The sequence below is a fragment of the Acipenser ruthenus genome, chromosome 1 (assembly GCF_902713425.1).
Source record: "Acipenser ruthenus chromosome 1, fAciRut3.2 maternal haplotype, whole genome shotgun sequence".
Taxonomy (NCBI): Eukaryota; Metazoa; Chordata; class Actinopteri; order Acipenseriformes; family Acipenseridae; genus Acipenser; species Acipenser ruthenus.
In genome coordinates, this window is record NC_081189.1 from 78,534,894 (window position 1) to 78,553,857 (window position 18,964).

Sequence of the window (18,964 nt, forward strand, 5' to 3'; positions counted from 1 at the left end):
ATATATATATATATATATATATATGTGTGTGTGTGTGTGTGTGTATGTGTGTGTATGTATATTTTGATATATATCTTTTTGCATGGTGTTTGTGTATTGTTAGTCCATAATTAGTCCAATGTTGGACCCTGTTAGGTTTGAGTCGACTTGTGTGTGAATGTGCTTTTATAAATCACCACACAGTGAAGGTAAATGCATAATTAAATACATTTATAAATAGCTTTATTTATTACAAAAATCAATAAATATATGAAACCTTTTTTAAAAACAAAACACACAAAACCCAATAACTTAATAATAAAAGTAATCTGTTTGTGTAGAGAAAAAACTGATCCCTCCTTTTGTACATGTTATTACCTACTTTTGTTTTGTTTCAGTACGGCGTGTCCCTCCAAGGTTCTCAATTCCTCCGACAAACCACGAGATCATGCCGGGAGGCAGTGTAAATATCACATGTGTGGCCGTGGGCTCCCCCATGCCCTACGTGAAGTGGATGTTGGGGGCTGAAGACTTGACTCCTGAAGACGATATGCCCATTGGGAGAAATGTACTGGAACTTACAGACGTGAGGCAATCAGCCAACTATACCTGTGTGGCCATGTCAACTCTTGGTGTCATAGAGGCTGTTTCACAAATTACTGTGAAAGGTAAGGGTTTCTGAATTTCATCTTAATAAAGGTCTCCAAACCACAGACTAGGGTTTATCATTAAAATACCTCTTCTGGAACACTGAATTATATTTGTATTCTCATTTGTTGTTTTGGGGGCTCCTCAGAAAGGTACTCTCAGGAGGGGTGGCTGCTAGACAAAACAAAGAAGAATCAGAGTGATAATATGAGCTGTAATCTCCTATGCTCATCCTCCAGGGAAGACAAAAAAAACGTGTCTTCATGCATTGTAGAATAAGGCATACCAAACCTAAAAAAAAAAAAATACAAAATTAGAAAAAATGTTAGTAATACAATGCCAGTACAATATTAAATAAGGTTATAGTGGGGAAATGTCAAATGCAACCCTAAAACAGCTCATCTTGGCCAGCATTACAGATGATCTGATGACAGCTGATTTAATTACTGTCTTTCCTTGAAGAGGATCAGTCTAGCTGCTGATTGAATCATTGGAGGGAATACTGGCTATTTTTATCCCTTGGGTTTTACCTGATTTCAATTCCTCTTTCTTGTTTTATTAGGTAGATACCAGTTTTAGAGCAGCATAAAGACACAGATATATAGATATCCTGTCCTTTTTATATGTGAATCTATTTTATGGTTGTCTTTTGGTTGTTCAATGTTCTAAATCCACTTTCACTTCATGAGCTTCTAAATCAACTATGTCTGCCCAGGGCTGAATTAGGCAATAGCTGCCCAGAATGTGAAATTGAGTTGTGGCTGTGTTTCTCTATCCCCAATGGGTTTCTGCACACATACAGTACATATGCAAGGCAGTGTTCAATCAAAGTTGATGCATAATAAGCTGTTTACACACTGTAATAGATGATACCTACAGTTCTGTGTAAAGTCCACTTATTTACTTATACAAAACATTGTAAATTCTGATGTGAAATACTGCACTGTAAAGGGCTATTCACACTATAGTTTTCATTCGCTGCGTTTTCTACGGTAAAAAACGAACCTATGGAATTGAATACTACCTTTCATACTTGAGCGTAATCGCTGAGAAACAAAAAGTGAAGTACGCTGTGAAAAAAAAAATCGAAACAGGTTCGATTTTTTGATTAAAAATGCTGCAATCACCACTCAGTCCTGCTAAATTTGGATATAATCTGAAGGCAATATGGATTGGGTGCAAGCTGCCGCATGGTTATTGCTCCAAAGAAGAGGAGAAAGAAACAGAAGAATGTGGATTCACCCAATAATAACGAGCAACAGGAAACCCTAGGGGAGTACCAGCGTCTTGTGCAAGAGCTGAAATATACTGTATCTGTATTAGAGGTCGGCACAGGTAGAAAATCCAGAACCGGGTACCTGTCGCGAAAAATACCCGGATCTTTTTCGGGTAATGATTAAAAAATAAATAAATAAAAAATCACATGTATTCATGCATTGATACATATTTCAATACTATATAGTACACATACATTTTTAGTCCCTTCAGATCTGTAGACTTCTGTAACCTTATTCAGTACTGGAAACATCGAAATAATAATACTAATAATAATAATAATAATAATAATAATAATAAACATCTCCATTTAAATACAGTTATTAATGTTAAATGCACATCATGCAGCTGGATTCTTTGCGACATATATTGGCCATATTCCACTGTTGTTGTTGTTAACATGGCTGCTACGTTCAGTTTTAAAACCAATGCAGTAGTACAGCACCGCTATTACGTTAAATTGATCCAGCTGGGTTTTGAGGCATTCGCAAAAGAGACAAGTGCGTCTGTTTGGTTGTAACAACAAACTGCCGTTCCTGATCGCTAAATTCTGTCTTGTGAATACATAACAATGGCATCAAGCAAAGCATTGGGTGGAATTTCTTTACCAAGCAGGAGAAAAAGGAATTAGCAAACTCTACCAAGGAAATATTTCATTCCAAGGAGGAAGCACACTTACTTTATTTTACGTTTATTTTATTTATTTGCTTATTTATTTTTAAATAAATGCTACTTATTTGATATTTTTGGTAAGAAACTATATCTGCACAATAACTGTAGATAAAACATTCTGTATTGGAAGCCATGTGGTTATTAATGAATCACCAAGTTATCACCGACAGGATGTTATGTTGTTTTGTACCTGATTTAGTTCCTGAGAAGAAGTCACTGCAGATATTATTATTATGAGGAGGCTGTGTGGTCCAGTGGTTAAACAAAAGGGCTTATAACCAGGAGGTCCCCGGTTCAAATCCCACCTCAGCCGCTGACTCATTGTGTGACCCTGAGCAAGTCACTTAACCTCCTTGTGCTCTGTCTTTTGGGTGAGACGTAGTTGTAAGTGACTCTGATGCATAGTTCACACATCCTAGTCCCTGTAAGTCGCCTTGGATAAAGGCGTCTGCTAAATAAACAAGTAATAATAATTATTGAGGTGTACTTGCCACTCACTGTGTGTTACTGTTTTCTGTAAAACATTCATATCCTATGTAACGGCGAACAGCCCTGTACATTGTTTTGTTTATTTTATTTTAGAGCGGGGTCCCCCTCCGCCCCTGTGTTTATTTTGTATTGTTTATTTATTTTTATTGTATTATATTTATGACGGCGAAGCGCCGGTTGTTTTGTTTTGTTAGTGACGGCGTAGCCGTTTTGTTATTTAGTAGCGTGGATGGGAAGTCCCATCCACATTGTAATTAATAAACTCGTGCAGATTGTGACCGAGGGGTAATAGAATAATTAATTGCATGCTAGTTAAACCCCTCGGCCACAATATAAAAAGACTGCATCACTCTCAGCCGGGGGTGGGAGTTCAGAGGAGGAACGAGAGCGGAGAGAATGTGAGAAAACAATATCGTAAACATTTAAGTATACTATTACAGGAACAGTGACAGCGACTACCCAGTCTGACCTGAACAGTTTATTTATATTTTGTGTTTACCCTTTTTAGTTTGCTCTGTGAGCACGTGTTCTGTTTTGTTTAAATATTTATTTTATTTTTGTTATTAATAAAAACGGCAAACGCCAACTTTAAACTGCAGTACTTGCCTGGTGGTGTCAGTATTTTTCCCTTCCTGCTTCTGCCTGACGTCAGACCATCAGTCACCCTGTCATCGTGTCAGTTAAGAAAAGGCTTAATGTAAAAGCTTGTTTTAACATTGTCTTTATTACACTGGCCAGAGACCTGCGCTTACAACTTACAATTGTCATATTTTCTACATTTTCTTTAAATTCTCAAATTAATAAATCGATACCCAGGTAGTAAAAAGAGACCCGGGTAGCATCGCGTAATTTAAAACCTGATGGGTACCCGGGTCTTCAGGTACAGGGCTGTAGGTGTAGGTTGAAAGACAACACATGCACACACCAATACTGCACAGGCAGTCACACTCATACGACAGACAGCCAAGAAAAGACAGCCTGCGACACAAGTGAAGCAGACCATAAGAAGAAGGAAAAAAGATACTTAAAATGGAGCTGCTGATTCCACGAGAGCGGCAAGCCAGCCCTCAGCACGATTACAAGGGAATTACAATCGACTATTTCAAAGAGCTCTTTCAAAAAACACATTCGGGTTAGTGGCACAGAAGCGTATCTTACCGTAGGCGAGAGGCAAAAGAGGAAGTGGGCTCCGTGGAGCGACTACTTATTCCCTTGGCAGCGGGACCGAGGACGTCACTCCACGGAGGGGCCTATTGGCAGCTCTGCCATAAAATGCTCAGCGAATACCTACCTAAGGCAGACATATCCCAAAAGTATTGTTTGGTGGTCATCTTCGAATTGAAAGGGAACCATTTTAGACAGTTTAATTTGCTGTAAATATAATACCGCTTACCTGGTTTGCCACTAGATATTATTAGATACGTGATTTTGTTTTGTTTTGTTATAACATACCAAATATAGTGCTAACCTGAAATTCAGATTTCACACTTGTATTTTCCCATAATTTCTGTTTGTATTCTTTATCGAGATATTACTTGTGATGCTTATCATAAAGAACAAGATATTCTGCACGGCTATAATCAGACGTTCCCCTATCTTGCCTGTGATATTTGACGCGCAAGTCTGAATACAAAAATAGCAGTGAAATGTCGGGCATAAATGCAGAATAAATGCTATAGTGTGAATAGCCCTTAATGGTATATTTTCTACATTTGCATAAGAAAGCAAGCCAGTCATAAAGGAAAAGCTTTTAGCAATTTAAAACTGAATGAATGTATTGAGTAAAGCCAGAACAACAGTGGTGCTCTTGACACTGCTTAAATCCCTACTGTGAACCTGCCTCTAGTATGGAAGGAAAGTCTGAATCTGCTCTAAACTCACCAATCCTTCAGGATGATTTCTTGAACACTGCAAGGTTAGATATAACAGATTTAATAAAGTACATACTGAAATAAGTTGAAAACTGTAACAGGAGAGGTCTGTGCTGACTGTCTGGCGCAAGGGTGCCCAAACTTTAATACCTTGTGGGCCATTTAGCAGGTTAGACTGAAGCTGGGGGGCCAAATACTTTTCAAACTTGCTCAGACCAATAACATTGGATTACTACTACTGACATTTGCAGGTGTAAGGTTATATATTTACTCCACTAAGCTTTTGCATCAATATAAACTCTGCAAGATACTTAAATAATAAAGATACAAATAACACATATACATATAATCCCCAATGTCTTTAGCCGTATTCCTAGTGGCTGCAGTTAGTGCTGTGATGCTGGGCCTCTGTCCCAGCTCGTACTGACATTGCTGCTTTCTTTGCTGCTCTAGCTTTTTGAATCCTGGGGAGTCCGTTAACAAAGTAAAATATACAATTATTCACACACCCCATTACTCTCTGTCACTCCTCTTATCTCCAAACTTTTCATAGAGCATTCTAAAACACTTAACATGCTTGAAACCAATCATTGGAAAACGTTGCACAGAGCACGTCTGAAACTTCCCAATGCTAATCAAAAAAAAAAAAAAAAAATGTAATAATACATTGAAAAGTGCATGAGATTTGCAGCTTTTAGTTGACGTTCAAGAAGCTGCAGTTTCTGTTCAAAGGCCTTAATGTTGTCATACAGTTCATACACAAGATGCTCTTTTCCCTGCAACTGCAAATTCAATGTATTAAGGAGACTGGTGATGTCGACCAAGAAAGTGAGATCCCAAAGCCATTTTTCGGCCAAAAATAGCTGAACATCACCCCCCTTCTCTTCTATGAACTGTTATTTCTACTCGGAGGTCAAAAAATCGCTTGAGCACTTTGCCACGATTTAACCACCGAATTTCCTGGTGATAAAGCACAGCTCCATATTCCGCATCCACTTCCTCCAACATGACTCGGAACTGCCAGGGATTCAGTGCTTTTGATGTGATGAAATTCACCATTTTAATGACTGCTTGCATCACCTCCTTTAATCCCATTGATTTTGCACATCGCTGCTCCTGGTGCAAAATGCAGTGATATCTGACAACTTTACCACCGCTTTCTTCCCCTTTTTGACTGACTAAAGTGGCAAGTCCACTCCTGCTGCCAACCATTGCCGGTGCCCCATCAGTGGTAATTCCAGCTATCTTTTCCCATGCCAGTCCATAATCATCAATTACCTGTGCCACGCATTCAAACAAAGCAGCTCCCTTTGTATGCCCACGAAGGCTCTGCATTCCAGCCAATTCTTGTGTCACTTCAAATTTTTCATTAATGCCCCTTAAGAAAATCAAAAGCTGCGCAGTACCGGATATATCAGTGCTCTCGTCAAGAGCAAGAGAGAACTCTGAAAAATCTTTAGCTTTTCTACACACCTGTTGTGAAATGTCATGGGACACGTCTTCATTGTGTTACATTGTGTAATTAATTAGAAAGAGAAAAAAAGGAATTTTTAGGAGTGGGGAAAAACTTGGGCAGAACCCCGAATTGTACGAGCAGGTTGAGGGAACGGGTGAGCATAGGACGGAGACCTGGGCAGTGCAGATAGCGACGGTCGGGGTTTAGTTTGTAAGTTTATTACTGTGTTTTATTTTCCCTTTTTCTTTCGCCTTGTATTTTCATTATTATTTTTGAGCACTTTTATGTGCACTGGACTGTATACCAGTATTGGTAACCTTGTGGTCCTGTTTACTGTTGCCAGTATTCAGGCCACGGACAACAGTGCCCTCTACGGGTAAAAATAAATCAGTGCGCCTGAGCGGCGTTACAAATAAAATTCTGTCTCCTCTGTGTCAGTGAATTGCCCACCACCCTTCCACAAAAACAATATCACATTTTTCTGAATATCAGTATCTTATAAACACTATTTTTGACTATCAGCATTTTATAAAGTAGGCTTATTTTAAGTTGCTGGAAAAAATTTACTAATTCAAATACCATTTATGTATTTATTTATTATTTTATTTCAGCTTTGCCAAAGCCTCCCGGAACCCCAGTGGTGACCGAAAGCACAGCCACAAGCATTACACTGACATGGGACTCTGGGAATCCAGAGCCTGTTTCTTATTACATCATCCAGCATAGATCAAAGTCTGAAGAGACATACAAGGAGATAGACGGGGTGGCCACCACACGGTACAGCGTGGGAGGCCTCAGTCCGTATTCTGAATACGAGTTCAGGGTGGTGGCAGTGAACAATATAGGAAGGGGCCCACCGAGTGAGCCGGTGGAAACCAGGACTGCTGAACAGGCCCCCAGCACCGCACCTCGCCAAGTAATGGCGCGTATGCTCAGTTCTACCACCATCCTGGTCCAGTGGGAGGAGCCAGAAGAGGCAAATGGACAGATCCAAGGCTACCGAGTTTATTACACCATGGAACCCAGCCAGCACGTCAACAACTGGCAGAAACACAACGTGGGTGACACTCACATCACAACCATCAGTGGCCTCACTCCACAGAAAACCTACCATGTTAAAGTGCTTGCGTTTACCTCTGTTGGAGATGGGCCCCTCTCCAATGACATCCAGGTTATAACTAAGACAGGAGGTGAGCTTTAAAAAGGTGTCATCTAATAACACAAATTCTTGCAAATTCCAGGATTTATTACAGACAAAAAAGGCAGTGTACAGGTTGTATAAATTGAACTGAAATTAATCAAGAGGAACATAATCGGGAGTAGTTTTCTATTTAAATCACCCCTTTATGCATCCGAGACACCAGAATATGCAGCCTACTGCCATTGAGACAACAAATAGCCCAACAGTAGTTTACATCTTACTGTTATAGGTGCCTAACATGTTGCATGTTAGCAAGTCTGTGTTTTACTAAACATATACAGCTGGTTGAGATGTTAAATTATTTACTTCACTGTAGCTTTTTACCTATACTCAGAATTCCAAGGAACATGTCTTCTGAAAACATTTAAACTATGAAAAACATTTGCCGTTAACAGCAGTTTATTTTACAGCAACCTTGGAGATTTAGACCACTAATATTCAATTTTTGTTTTCTTGGGATCAGGGTAAATATTTTGATAGACTAATAGCATTGATTGTCTATTTCTAAACCAAGGTAAATTAACATTATAGCAGATACACGAAATACAGATTAGAGTGATAGTAATAGTTTTAAGAATTTAGGGTTTGGAAAGAGAGACTAGTCTTAACTTTGGTGTCTTTGCCTCTGTGAAACTGTAAAATGTTTATACATCTGTATCTCAAACAACTGGGACGGAAACATTGGCAATTTGCCCGCCATTGGACTCTTATCTACAGAGGTTAATCCAAGCTGAAAATGTCCTTGTGCATGCCAGACAACAGCTGTGACCAGAGAACTGTCTATGCCAGTGAAAAAGTAATCCCAGAAATGGGTTTTAACACTACAGAAGGTGATACCTTGGTGGACATTGGCTTGGATTTGTCATTTCTAAGCAGTTATGCTGTGTCACAAAATATGAATTGATAAAGGAGGCTTTACATCTTGCATAGCCCATTACCCTTCATACCTGGAATGCAACATGTTGACGTTTTACAGTCTGTTTTTAGAACAAATTAGATTAATTTACCACTGTAAACAAATCGTATAGAAATCCTGCCCTGTGGGGAAATTAAGTCGATCTAGAGGTTGAACAGGAGTGATGGTGTGACAAATTGAAGCTACAGTATGCTCCTATAAGTAAAATCCTGTGCTTTTCTATTTTCTACCCCCAGGAGAATTCCCTCTAAATTATTATCCTCTCATGTGTCTTTTTCTGGTGCCTAATACTTTTTTGTATCATTTGTATTAATGTGGTTATTGTTTTATGTATAGTTCCAGCTCAGCCAACTAACTTCAAAGCCGAGGCAAAGTCTGAAACCAGCATACTGTTATCATGGGTGCCTCCAAAAGGAGACTCAATCATTGGTTATGAGCTTGTTTACAAAAAAGGGGAACAAGGAGAAGAGGTATTAATGCCCTTTCTTATATCGCATGATAAGCTGACATTTTAACAAAAATTGGAAAGCTAGAAATACTTTGTTGCATAGCAGTTTATCCATTCCAAATTTCACCACATGCTTAACTAGGCACACTGAAGTTTTCCTATGTACAGTATATGGTTTTCCTATAAAAAAAAGCTAGTAACATCACAATATCAATTGTATTACCATCCTTGAAATGATTAAGAATAAATTGAACCACTTTCTGATGATGGTACTGTGATTTAATACTATTGTTCTTTAATTATCTTTACAATTAGTGTGTGTTTATTAGGACTAGATACAAATGTTAAATGGTTGAAAATAAGAGCATGTATTTGGAATTGGAGCACTTTAACTGCAATATTTTCTAAACCTTTATTGCAGTTTTAGAAATAACTAAGCAACATATTTCTCTCCTATACAGCAACATGTCACTTTTGAGCCCGACACATCCTACCTGTTGCAGGGACTGAAACCCTTTACAAACTACTTCTTCCGCCTGGCTGCCCGCTCCTCGTATGGCCAGGGCGCTGCCACTACTGAGATATCAGCCGAAACCCCACAGACACGTAGGTCTTCTTCTTTGAATGATCATTTATGGCCTTTTGTTTAATCAATGAGGTTTGCCACAAGCATATGAGAAGGTGGAATAAGTGAAAAAGAGTTGACAGATAAAGCCTTCCATTTCAAAAGATACAGTTGAAATGATTGATTTTTCATAATCCTAGATAACTAACTGACTTGCATCACAGTCCATGTGGTGTTTAAAACCATGGCTAAAAAGCCCACCTGCAGTATTCCCCTTGGCTATTATAAGAAAAAAATATATATAAAAACAGTTCTCTACAAAAGTCTTTCAGCAAATGCATTATTCTGCGAAGCCTTAATCCGAGGCTTCTTAATTTTTCCTCATTTAAATTGCTGTGCATCTTTTGAAACGGGAAAGACTCTTATTTGAAATTGAGATATGAGGTTAGGATTGTTTAGGATTGTGAGGACATTCCTTGTGTGGGCCCGCCTATACAGTCAACTGACAAGGTAAAAGGTTGGCCAGAAAATACAATTCATATTTGTGGATAAAACTAGGATTTTATTGTTATTTCTAAAACAAATGGCAGCATTTCATAACTTTGAAGTGCCGATTTATATGCATCTTAAGAAAACCAACATAAGAGTTGAAAACCTTGTCTCTTGACATTGCACATCAGCTCAGTTATGTAAGGTACAGTAATAGGCTGCACTGACTGAACTTTCTGAGGCAAATAAACAAGCATAAACACTCCTTCAATACAGGCCAGAGAACGCTGACAATGCTTTTCATTAGCTATCCTGATCATCTGTGCTTTACATTTAAAATGATCTGATATTGTTGCTGAGCCTGTTACATCACACAGACAACCACTAGCATCCTCACTCAGAACCACAATAAATAAAACGCTTGATATATAAACAGACCTCTGGTTTATTAAGTATTTCATCCAAAATGATTGACTCAGTTTACCAAAAAGAGACATTTATTTATAGATAAGAAAGGACAATGAAAGCAAACAGTTGGGGGCCAATTGTGCAGCCTTTGTGCTTAACCATACTATTGTATCTTGTTAAATCGGAGGTCTGATACAGAAGCACTCAGTCAACAGGTGGGTACAAATTACAGTCCAATGATCATCAAGTCTGTCCTGAACTTGGTAGGTAAATTAAACCCAATATCATTTAGGGCTTTTAATGATTTCATATTCAGATTGTCATGCATGTATCTGGTCAGAGAAAGCTGTTAAATGTTCTTTTTCTTTTAAAATGTACAGTATGATATATTCAAGCTTTTATCACAGAGCAACAGACTTTGGAAAGGTTGGTAGATCTTGTAACATTTCAAAACGAAAAAAGTGTAAAACACAATTTAAGCACTAACCATTATTTTTTGATTTGTGGCAACTGCTTGGCAATGTACATACATGTTATAGTTTCCAGTATAGTATCCCAAGCTATAGCATATTGCTGTACATGCATTCCTTAGACACCATTTAATGGTTTACTTAATGGTATTTACTTTTGCGCTGATCAGCCGAAAAGTGAGCTTATGGAAAACATGAGCGCTGCTCTTTGCAGCAGTCCCAGGTAACTCAGGATAATGCATTGTAGAAGAGAGAAAAGAAATGGTTAAGCAGAAAAGGTAGGTGTTATATGAAGGTCCCATTTTAAGACATTGATTCCCTCATAACATATCCTCAGTGTGTGATTTTCATTTATTCATTGTTTAAGCTAACTCATAAGCCAAGGAGTTGATCTTGTTTGTGTTACGTTTTGTCATTTAATTTTAAAAATACATCATTGATTTTTATTTCATTTAAACGCTTGGTCCTATTATTATTTTATTATTTTCTGTTTTTTTTTCTTTTGTGTTTCTTTTTTGTTTGTTTGTTTGTTTGTTTGTTTGCTTTTACCATCACCCAACCCATTCTCACCCAACCTTTTCTGAACCCTGAAACCAAATAAATGTAAATAAATAAATAAACCCCCACCCACCCACACCCCGCAAACCCATTAGAGCCCTCGGCTCCTCCACAAGACATCAAGTGCACTAGCCCCAGCTCCACCAGCATTCTGGTAAGTTGGCTGCCACCGCCAGTGGAACTACAGAATGGAATCATTACCAAGTACTCTATCCAGTATGCCGCCATCGAAGGAGAGGACACAAACCCTCATCATATCTCAGACCTCTTCCCTGAAACCTCCCAGTACCTCTTGGAAGAGTTGGAAAAATGGACCGAGTATCGAGTGACAGTGAGCGCTCACACAGAGGTTGGACCGGGCCCTGAAAGCTTGCCCCAGCTCATCCGCACCGATGAAGATGGTATGTTGGCTCCTGCTGCTCCAGTAGGCAACTAGCAATCTAGGCTAACACACGTCTGTTCTCTAACCCTTCCCCTCTCTCAGCGCTTTTACTCTGGCCTCATTCCTGCATCACTATCTATAACAATATCTAAGTGAAATAACTGACTCCCACATTAACACCCTAAGACATATTATTTGCTAATACACTCCAGCAGAGCAGATTTTTTTACTATACATTTTTATTCAACTTTTCCCCTGCTTAATCGTGCTGTTCATTTTTACTCCTCCACTATATAGCGGGCAGCTTTAATTCTAAATTCCAACTGCCTTTTTTCCCTTCTTGACCTGCCTTTTTTTAAAGTTTTCAAACAACAAATGAGACTTTTTTATGTTGTTGAGACTGAACAAACACTTTGGTAGTGAGAAGGAGAACTCAAGAAGCCATGGACACTTTTATCCCCTGACTGAAAGCATTCTTCTTTTTTTCTTCCTCCAAACCGTTTTAATAGAAATAATTCACAGCCAAATTCTTAGATCTTTTGGGATGCTTTGCTCATCAAAGCATCTTCCTTGGCTTTTTCTTGCATTTTTTCCAGACAGTTGTATTTTTTTATTCCATTTTTTTAATCCACTGATCACTTTTTTGATGTCTTTCAAAATGTTAGATCAGATGTCAGACCTTTTTGGGGGTTGTTTTTTCTTGCCATTGTTAAGATATTGATGTCATTCAATATTGTGATTATCTGCCCATTTTTGTATTTTCAACGTGACTCTACGGAGTTGGGCAGGAGAGGGTCACTGTATTCTTGACCTTTTGTTTTATCCCATGGTGTTCCTCCAGTTCCCAGCGGTCCCCCTCGTAAAGTCGAGGTGGAAGCTGTCAACTCCACATCAATTAAAGTCACTTGGCGTTCACCTGTCCCCAACAAGCAGCACGGGCAAATCCGAGGATACCAGGTGCATTATGTGAAGATGGACAATGGAGAGCCAAGAGGACAGCCCATGATTAAGGACATCATGCTTGCTGATGCACAGGTAACCAACTTCCAATTCTGGACTTCTGTATTTTACCAGGAATAGGCACGTTGAGACCATAGCAATAATGTAATTCATTTTAAATAGGGTTTTTGCAAGATGGAAGTAGCAATTGTGATTCATACAGTAAAATGCAGCCTTACGCATATTTTCAAATGTAAGTCAGATGTAGACTAGTCCCATATAGTGTATCATGATTATATACAATTAAAGAAAAACATTAGTTGGCTAGAATGTCTGATCATTATTCTGTGGGTTGAGCTTTTGCATTAAGGGCTAATCACACTGCGGCGTTTATTCGCTGCGTTTTTTTTACGCCCGACGTTTCGCTGCTATCTCTGTATTCAGACTTGCGCATCAAATATCACAGGCAAGATGAAGGAACGTCTGATTGTCGCAGTGCAGAATATCTTGCTCTTTATGAAAAGCAGCACAATAAATATCTCAATAAAGAATACAAAGAGATTATGGGAAAATAAACACACCGTTTTGACTACAGGTTTTCATTAAATGTCCGTGTGTAGCTTCTAGAAAGTGCATGCCATGAGATACCCATCCTATAGCTGTATGCTAAGGTTGTGAAGGAGTCGCCGGTAACAAGGTATCTGTGAGAAATAAAAAAAAAATTTAGTAAAAAAAACATCAGAATGCATCGAAATGTCCTATCTGTACTTCTAAATTTGTTTAAACAATGTTTTTGTTGCCAGTAACATTGTTTGAGATTATTTGTTACCAGTACAGTGGTTGATCTGACACTCGTACAGTCTCCCAGTCACTCTTACATGCTCTTTTTTATTGGCACCCTGAGCTCAGGGTGCCCATTCGCGCCACACACACCCAACCTATCGGAGCTCCCCGTCCAATATATACCCTTCAAAAAAAGAAACACATATCAGATATTTTTTTCTTCAATCACTTACAAAATTGCAAGAAAGAGCAAAAGAATTGTATTTTATTTAAATGCGTTTTGCAGGACGTACACCAAAATGACAAAACATGTGAATATTCCCAGAATTAACACCATTTGCTTAAAGGGTACATGCAGACCTTTTTTTATTATGTTACATGTTCACATGTGTTACTACAACTGTTTATGTAAGGTGTGTGTATTGTTTTAATTTCTTTTTTTTTTTTTTTACATTTTGACCACTTTTTAAAACTTTTAAATTTAATTCCCTGCCTCAAGATGGCTTCCCATGTACCCGCATGGACCTCTCAGAACTACATTTCACATGCAACATGCTGAGATGTGGCTATAAAAGTGGAGGGTTCTCAGCTTGCATGTCTTATTAGTGTTCATTGTAGACACACTTGAAGTTATGCCTAGACTTACCGAGGCTCAACTCAATAATGCTATTGGACATTTGGATGCCAGCGAATCTCAGTCCGACATGGCACGGCATCTGAATGTTTCCCAGAGCACTACAGGACGACTTTGGCACCGATACCAACAACGTGGAACAACACTTGACCACCCTAGATCCGGTAGACCACGTGTGATGACGGCAGCCCAGGACAGATTTATAAGCCTACGTCATTTATGTGACAGGTTCACCACTGCAACCTCTACAACATCTGCAGTACCAGGAATGTGTAGACTGTCAGAAACCGCCTACGGGAGGCAGGTATCCGAGCAAGAAGGCCAGTTAGAGGAGTGATTCTTATGCCGTCGACTACGACTTCAGTGGTGTCATAATCAAAGAGTATGGCCCATACAAAGATGGAGAAACGTGGTGTTCAGTGATGAATCCAGATTTCTGCTTCGACGTGCTGATGGAAGGGCCCGGGTATACAGGCAACGTCATGAACGTTTTGCGGCCAACTGTGTGCGACAGGTTGACAGATTTGGTGGTGGGAGTGTCATGGTGTGGGCGGCAATCTTAGACAGTGGCAGAACCAACCTTGTTCGGGTTCAAGGCAACCGGACAGCTCAGCGCTATTGCCATGAGATCATACGGCCTCACGTGATCCCATTCATGAACCATCGTATTGTCATGTTCCAGCATGAAAATGCATGACCACACACACCCCGGGCCACCACAGCTTTCCTCAGTCAGAACAATGTTTAAGTGCTTCCCTGGCCGTCTCGATCACCAGATCTAAACCCCATTGAGCATTTGTGGAACTTTTCCAGGCACTTGAGCAAGAGTGGGTTGCTATTCCCCAGCATGTTATCCAGGCTCTGATTCGATCCATCGGCAGGAGATGTAAGGCCGTCATCGATGCCAATGGTGGGCATACCCGTTACTGATTTCTGTTGACCTTGAACTTTGTTTGACCTTTGAAAGGGACTTTATTGAATGTCTTAATGATTTCTGTACAGGTTAAGGTTCTTTGGAACTGTCTATTTTACTATGCAAACTGTCATACTAATGCTATAAAAAGTACATTCAAAACAGCTATGCGTTTCTTTTTTTGAAGAGTGTTATAGTGGAGACTGGTGTCCATACTTCCTTTCTTATGTCACACTTTTGAATTTTGCATATATTCTACAGAGATCCAATTGTACAGTTGTGACAAAATTTGCAAATGGCCTTCTGTAATGCAAGTTATAGAGGTGACCTGTCTGTCTGTCCGTCTGTTAGTATTTCACAGTAACACTTATCCAATTCTGATCAGAATCTGGTGGTATATGGAGGTATCTCATATGCATACAGTAGACCATTGTTACTGATAGCTCTATTTTTTGTATTTAAAGCTTTAGCAGAGGTTAACATGGTTGTTTGTACCTGTCTGTCACAGGTGTTTCCATTTACTTTGGTCCAAGCCCTGGAGAAATGTGTGTAATGAAGTGTTAGATGCAAGCACTGTAGTTTGTTCAAGTGCTAGATGTTTTCATTAATGTACTGTAGTCCTACAAGCTTTCATTCTAACTTTTGGTGTGCAGGACTTTCAAAATCTCTCAGGAAATAATACTGCTGTCTGTGTTCATATTTTGTAATGAATCTTCTATACATTAATGTTTTAGTTATTTATTTAAAAGAAAATAATCGTAGTTCTTAACTATTTTTATGGCTGGGATGCATGTACCTTATACAGTTGTCCCACGTTATACCGCCCCTCTTTATAACGCCACTCTTGCATACCGCCAGCTATTCTCTCTGAACAAATGTCACCAATATAAAAACAGTGCTATTTGTACCTGTTATGTCACCACCCCGCTGTCCTCCACCCACCAACTTCCCAAGTCAAGCAAACGTAAATATAAGCATTGTAGTTTCCCTCATTGTAGCCCCAGCGAAATAATCATGGGCAATTAAACCAACAAAGTTATGCAGTTAACCTTTCGCTTTCCTAATTTGTTGTTAACTGAACATTCATACCAATGTCATCAATACTCCCACTCCCAAAGCAAAACAGAAAGTACAAAATGGCGAGTCGACCCTACATTTAACACCAGAGCAAAAGAAAAAAATCTGCATGTATGCGTCTGAAAATAATAAAGCAAGTCAGCAAGACATCACAAATGTTTTCTTGCCGAAGTGAGGCATATACTGGTAATGGTTTGTTTGTTTACGTGCAAGTTTTGCACAAATGAAGGCTGACTAAACTAAAGCATCAGTTTTGTAAACAGCAGAATAGTTTTTTTTTTTTTTTTTTTACTTTTTGTTTTAAAAAAAAAGTGTTTGCCTGTACATATTCAAGGGTTTTTTTTAACTGCTTAAAAAATAATGCTGTTGAGCTTAAATTGCTTTGTGAAATAAATAGATGGCATCGTTCAATGAGGGACAGTCGTGCCACAAACAGTAAAGTTCAAATGACAGTACAGTAAAAAAAAAAAAAGTACTCGCTTTTATTTTTATGGAATTGTTGTTTGGGTGATTTGAAACTAAATATTTTTTTAAATTTTTTTATTTTTTTAAAGTATGAACTGTTCCTCAGAAGTAACCATGTATGTTTCATACAGATGGGAAAAGATGCTAAAACGTCACAAGTATACCTACTGTTCTGTTAAGAACTAGTACTGTAGTTTAAAAAAAAAATTAATGTTTTATTAAAATGGCCTGGAGATACTGTAATTGTATAACTAAAAAATTAAAACGTTTGAATTTATTGCAAACACAGAAGGGTGTGTGCGTGTGTGTCCTTGGTTTTTTTGTTTAAATATTTTTTTGTAGTTTTAACAGTCTATCCATGTGCACAGGCTTTAATATGGGTGTCTATATTTAGAAAGCAGTAACTGAATATTTCACTGGTGAATACACATAGTTTATATGTAGTGTATACCGTAGTATATAAACATGTTTACAGTGTCATTGTCATCTTCTCTCTTGTCAGTAGTGCTCCCATATTTAGTTTACTGTTTTTTTTGTTTGTTTGTTTTTTGTTTTTCTCTCTGACGCGTTAATCTCAATCAGTGGGAATATGATGATTCTACTGAACATGTGAGTAAATTTGGACGGATGCAAAAGTGTAACAATTGTTTATTTTAAGTGTCTATCTCTGCATGATCTAACCATTCTTGATCATTCATGTATTTGTTTATTCCTGCCCATCGTTGCTGTTTTGTAATGAGTTTTGGTTTTGTGAATTTGCATGGTATTTAAGATCGCTGTGCACCAGGGGTTCTGTGGCTTTTGTTGACATTTCGATTCTGCTGATATCAATGGCTGTAACTAACATTTTGAGAATAGTTTTGAAGCATGACCGGATTTTGTAGCAAATGGGGTACTATTTTTTCAGATTTCAGCAGACCCAGTTTATTTGAACCCACTGGCGGTATAGTTTGTAAAGCCTGTACATTACTCATTGCTTGTGCATCCTGCTCTCAATGCATTGTTGCACTTTCCGTTTAAACATAATTTGAATTGTTTAGAATGTTTTTTAGTTTTTGTTTTTTTGTTTTTGTTTTTTTTATAATAAATGTCCTGGGTCATTAATTAAACTCATTTTACTCTCCTCCACCTGCCCTGGATGGTTAAATTGGATGTTTTGTCAGTCACATATTTGTGTGCTAATGTGTATATTGGAGAACCTACCTGTATACGACTATGATTTAAGCAACAAATAGATGCATGGTTGTTGGGGGACTTTTATTTCAACATAAGATATAGAACATACAGAACTACCATTTGTTCTCCAGTTGATTAAAAATATCAAATCATATTGTGATTTAAAAATAAATTGCAGTGATAACTAGAGCACAAGACGTAAACAAAAGTAACAAATTATATTTTAAAGAAATGAACTTTTCCTATAACTCGTGGTATACAATTTCATTTTTCTTTAATCCCCATTGTGGTTATACTGTGTTTTATATACAGGATACAATTGCAGGACCTCAAAAAAAGTAGATTGTTTCAAAGTTGCAACCTAATTTTGTGTTTGATTGATTACCAATTGTTAATACCATGTTACTATAAGCAGCAGAGGTCTATTTTATCATGCTGGCAATATTATTGTACCCCTTCTTAATATTATTGAAATAAAAAAATAAAAAATAAAAAAAAAACACTATGAAGAAGAAAATGAAGATAGGAATTATGAAAATGATCTTGTTTTCTATAATTATGCTCAAACTTAATGGCTTGTGTGTTTCCTTGTGTCTTCAGGTGATGGTCATTTCTGGTCTCCAGCCTGAAACAACATACTCTGTCACTGTCACAGCTTACACAACTAAAGGAGATGGAGCTCGCAGCAAGCCTAAGCTGGTGTCAACAACTGGTGCAGGTAGAGCATTTTCTTCTTTTTTTAACATAAAACATTTAACAGAAGTACTTTTCTGTGCTTCAATATGAATTCCAATTTACTCCAGACTGAAGGGCCTTTGTAATGTTTTGGCAGCAAAATGAGACTATATTGAACCAAAACAAAGGTGGCTGGGACACAGAAATCATTTGTTTTATGCATATTATATGTAGTTATTTTATTATTATTATTATTATAAGAGTTGGCTGCAGCTGATTAAAAAGAGTTGAAAATGTAGTCAAAGATATATATATATATATAAAAATCCCATGTGAAAATGTGTTGTTTCAGAACCCAAGATAAATATACAGGTGGTTTCACAGGCACAATAAGCATGTATCTTGAACTACTTGTTCTAACATTAGGTAGTCCAAGATTTGTGTTAAACAATACATTAAAGAATGTAATTATCTT

At 38.0% G+C, this 18,964-nt stretch overlaps 1 protein-coding gene across 29 annotated transcripts in view; it reads left to right on the forward strand.

Annotated features, from left to right (window-relative positions):
• Nucleotides 1-18,964, forward strand: part of LOC117421380 (receptor-type tyrosine-protein phosphatase delta-like) — a 607,967-nt gene that overhangs the window by 525,459 nt on the left and 63,544 nt on the right. For 13 of the 29 annotated variants that reach the window (XM_059030127.1, XM_059030157.1, XM_059030132.1 and 10 more), the window contains 8 exons: nt 378-647; nt 7,002-7,580; nt 8,844-8,977; nt 9,417-9,561; nt 11,541-11,846; nt 12,669-12,862; nt 17,221-17,247; nt 18,415-18,532. In XM_059030127.1, coding sequence (XP_058886110.1) covers nt 378-647; nt 7,002-7,580; nt 8,844-8,977; nt 9,417-9,561; nt 11,541-11,846; nt 12,669-12,862; nt 17,221-17,247; nt 18,415-18,532 — 1,773 coding nt within the window. The remainder of the gene's footprint in view (nt 1-377; nt 648-7,001; nt 7,581-8,843; nt 8,978-9,416; nt 9,562-11,540; nt 11,847-12,668; nt 12,863-17,220; nt 17,248-18,414; nt 18,533-18,964) is intronic. The other 16 variants (XM_059030209.1, XM_059030224.1, XM_059030214.1 and 13 more) reach the window with 4 other exon arrangements.